Raw genomic sequence first — 2,766 nt, forward strand, 5'->3', positions numbered from 1 at the left:
TCTCTTTTCTTTTCAAAAACCATAATTACAGCAACAATTGCTGGGTGAGCATGACTTTTGATCATGGAATGACTTCCTGATGTCCCAAGAAGTTCAGAAACCACCTCATATGTTGCTGGCACATGGAAACCCAACAGTCTTTCTGATCGCATCTCTGATTTCTTTGTTTCTCAGAGAATAGATGATGGGGTTGAAGAGAGGGATAAAAAAGGCGTAGATGACTGCAACAATCTTGTCATAACGTCCCGATCCCATCCATGTCAAGTGCATATACATGAAGCCAGTCGTTCCAAAAAAAGTAAGGACCACAATGAGGTGGGAGGCACAGGTGGAAAAAGCCTTCTGGCGCCCCTCCGAGCTATTGATCTTAACAATGACTTTCAGTATCTTCATGTATGAGAGGAGGATGAGGAAGATGAGGGCCAGGATGGCGATGGTGTGGAGGGCAAAATCCAACATGATGCTGGTCGATATGTCTGTGCAAGCAAGACTGATCACCTGGGGGAAGTCACAGAATATATGATCTATATGACTAGGCCCACAGAAGGGCAACCTGGAAGTCAGAACAATCTCCGGCAAAGGACACGCAAAACCACACTCACAGCATCCCAGCACGAGCTGAATGCAAAGTTGGGGCGTCATCTTGGTCATATAAGTTAACGGGGTGCAGATGGCTAAGTACCGGTCGTAAGCCATCACTGCAAGCAAGCAGGCCTCTGAGATACCCACACTGTGGAAGAAATAGATTTGCAGAAGGCAGCTCCTGAAGGAAATGGACTTCTTGCTCCTCAGAAGGTCTACCAGCACCCTGGGCATGGTAATGGTAGTATAGAACACCTCCAAGGTGGCCAACACAGCAATGAAGAAATACATGGGGACGTGAAGACGAGGAGTGGCAGAGATGAGGCTTAAGATAAGAGCATTTGCACTGAGGATGAGCAGGTAGGTCACCAAGAAGATGGCAAAGAGGAGTATGCCGTAGTCGCCCAAGTTGAGGAACCCATCAAGCTCAAACTCAGACACTGAAGTGCCATTGATAGCTTCAACCTGCATCATAGGTAGGCTAATCTAGAATATGAAATAAAATCTATGAAGATGAGAGGCTGGCGAATAAAAGGTCATGGAGTTCATGTCTGCCTCAGACTTTCACAGCATTTTCCTGTAACTTGAAAGATACTATTCCCTGAAGTTTGCAAGGATTATTATGACCACACAAATAGTATAGTACAGTTCAATCTTTTTAACAAAAGCTCCAGAATTTTTGGGGGAATCTGTGTGTCAATTACATAGAACCACATACTTCCATTCTCAGATATGATTGGAAAAAACAGTGGGTTGGGGGGTGGGAGTGGAAGAGGAACATTTCTTTTACTTGGTGCTTTCCGGGTCATGTGGCCAGCAGGACTAAACCAAGAGGTTCAGTGGTTTAGACGGCAGTGCCACCAGTGTCCTAGTATTAGAAGCGATGGTTAATAAAGGCTGTGCACTGCTGTGCTCCCTCCCTGCTGAAAGTAATGGGTATAGTCACTGAAGGCAAACGTAGTGCACAAGAATAGGATGGGTCGCAGGTGGCCAGCTCCCACCAATCACAAGAAATTGCTCATGGTACCTGGGACTGAAATGGGAGCTGTGTGTTTACTCTGCTTTCAATGCCAGGACTCTATAGCATCTGGGGAGTGATGACAGTGCCTCTGAGTGTATACAGCTTGTCTTTCTTTCCACCTCTAACAAACCACAGCCAGTTTTCAAATATTCAAGATTAAGAAGCAGAGACTGGAGGCCAGATGAATTATTTCCTCAACGCTTTCAGAAGATATAATAATAATAATGGTAATAATAATAATAACGTCTCACCCATGAATTGCATCCCATGAGGCATCTCAAAGTGATTTACAATGTAATAAAAACATACATAAAATAATGTAAATATAAAATATGGTGTGTGTGGATATATAGATAGATAATTAGGTAAGTTGAAAATTTAAAACAGCAACAGGACATACATAACATACCAATTACATCCAAAACAGATACCAACATTGACAAATACCTTAATTTAGAAGACTTGTTGAAAGAAGAACATCTTTGGCAGGTGCCAAGAAAACAACAGTGATGCTGCCTCTCTGATGTTTAATGTTCCAAGGAGTAGATGCTCCAATGGCAAAGGCTCAATTCTGATATTGTGCAGAATGTTCAGGCAGTACCTACAGGGTGCCTTCTCCTGCAGAATGCAGTGATTTTGGTTCGGCGTGTAGAGAAGTGAGACAATCCTTTAGGTGTACGAATCCCCTCGTCCACAATGGGAAAATATAATTCATATCCAAGACCCCTGTGGCCATCCCTTGTTTATTATTCCTCAGAATATAGCTCTTGAGAACAAAACCGTTTCTCCAGGAAATCAACATACCCTACTGAGTATAAATATAAATAAATAAATATAAATATCTCCTAAAATGCAACTATACCTGGAGGATTTTTGACTGCAAGAAATTGGATCCAAAAACTCTGGAGGCACCAAACATTAGGCTGACTCTTTTTCACAGACCCCAGGAGCCTCTGGGCTGCAATTCACACAACACACTCATCAGGGAGTAGTAAATCCCACAGAGTTTATTTGTGAGTAAATGCACTGAAGAGTTCAGAGAAAAGAAACGCAATGGTGCACCTGTATGGTGCACACTACGTAATTTTCATTATTTTCAGATCTTAGGATTTCTCCTTACTAAGCACTGTGGATGAATATTCCATAACTAGACTGGTTCTCTT

At 42.6% G+C, this 2,766-nt stretch overlaps 1 protein-coding gene across 1 annotated transcript; it reads right to left on the minus strand.

Annotated features, from left to right (window-relative positions):
* Positions 1–2: 2 nt before the first annotated feature.
* LOC310829627 (olfactory receptor 6N2-like) lies at positions 3–1,915 on the minus strand. Its single transcript, XM_083708333.1, has one exon. The coding sequence runs from the start codon at positions 1,054–1,056 to the stop codon at positions 106–108; it is 951 nt and encodes a 316-aa protein (XP_083564459.1). The 5' UTR covers positions 1,057–1,915; the 3' UTR covers positions 3–105.
* Positions 1,916–2,766: the final 851 nt, after the last annotated feature.

The sequence above is a fragment of the Podarcis gaigeae genome, assembly GCF_964106915.1.
Source record: "Podarcis gaigeae genome assembly, chromosome: 13".
NCBI lineage: Eukaryota > Metazoa > Chordata > Lepidosauria > Squamata > Lacertidae > Podarcis > Podarcis gaigeae.

Excerpts from the sequence above, each read along its gene's own strand:
- LOC310829627 (XM_083708333.1), bottom strand. The coding sequence starts at position 1,056 with ATGATGCAGGTTGAAGCTATCAATGGCACTTCAGTGTCTGAGTTTGAG.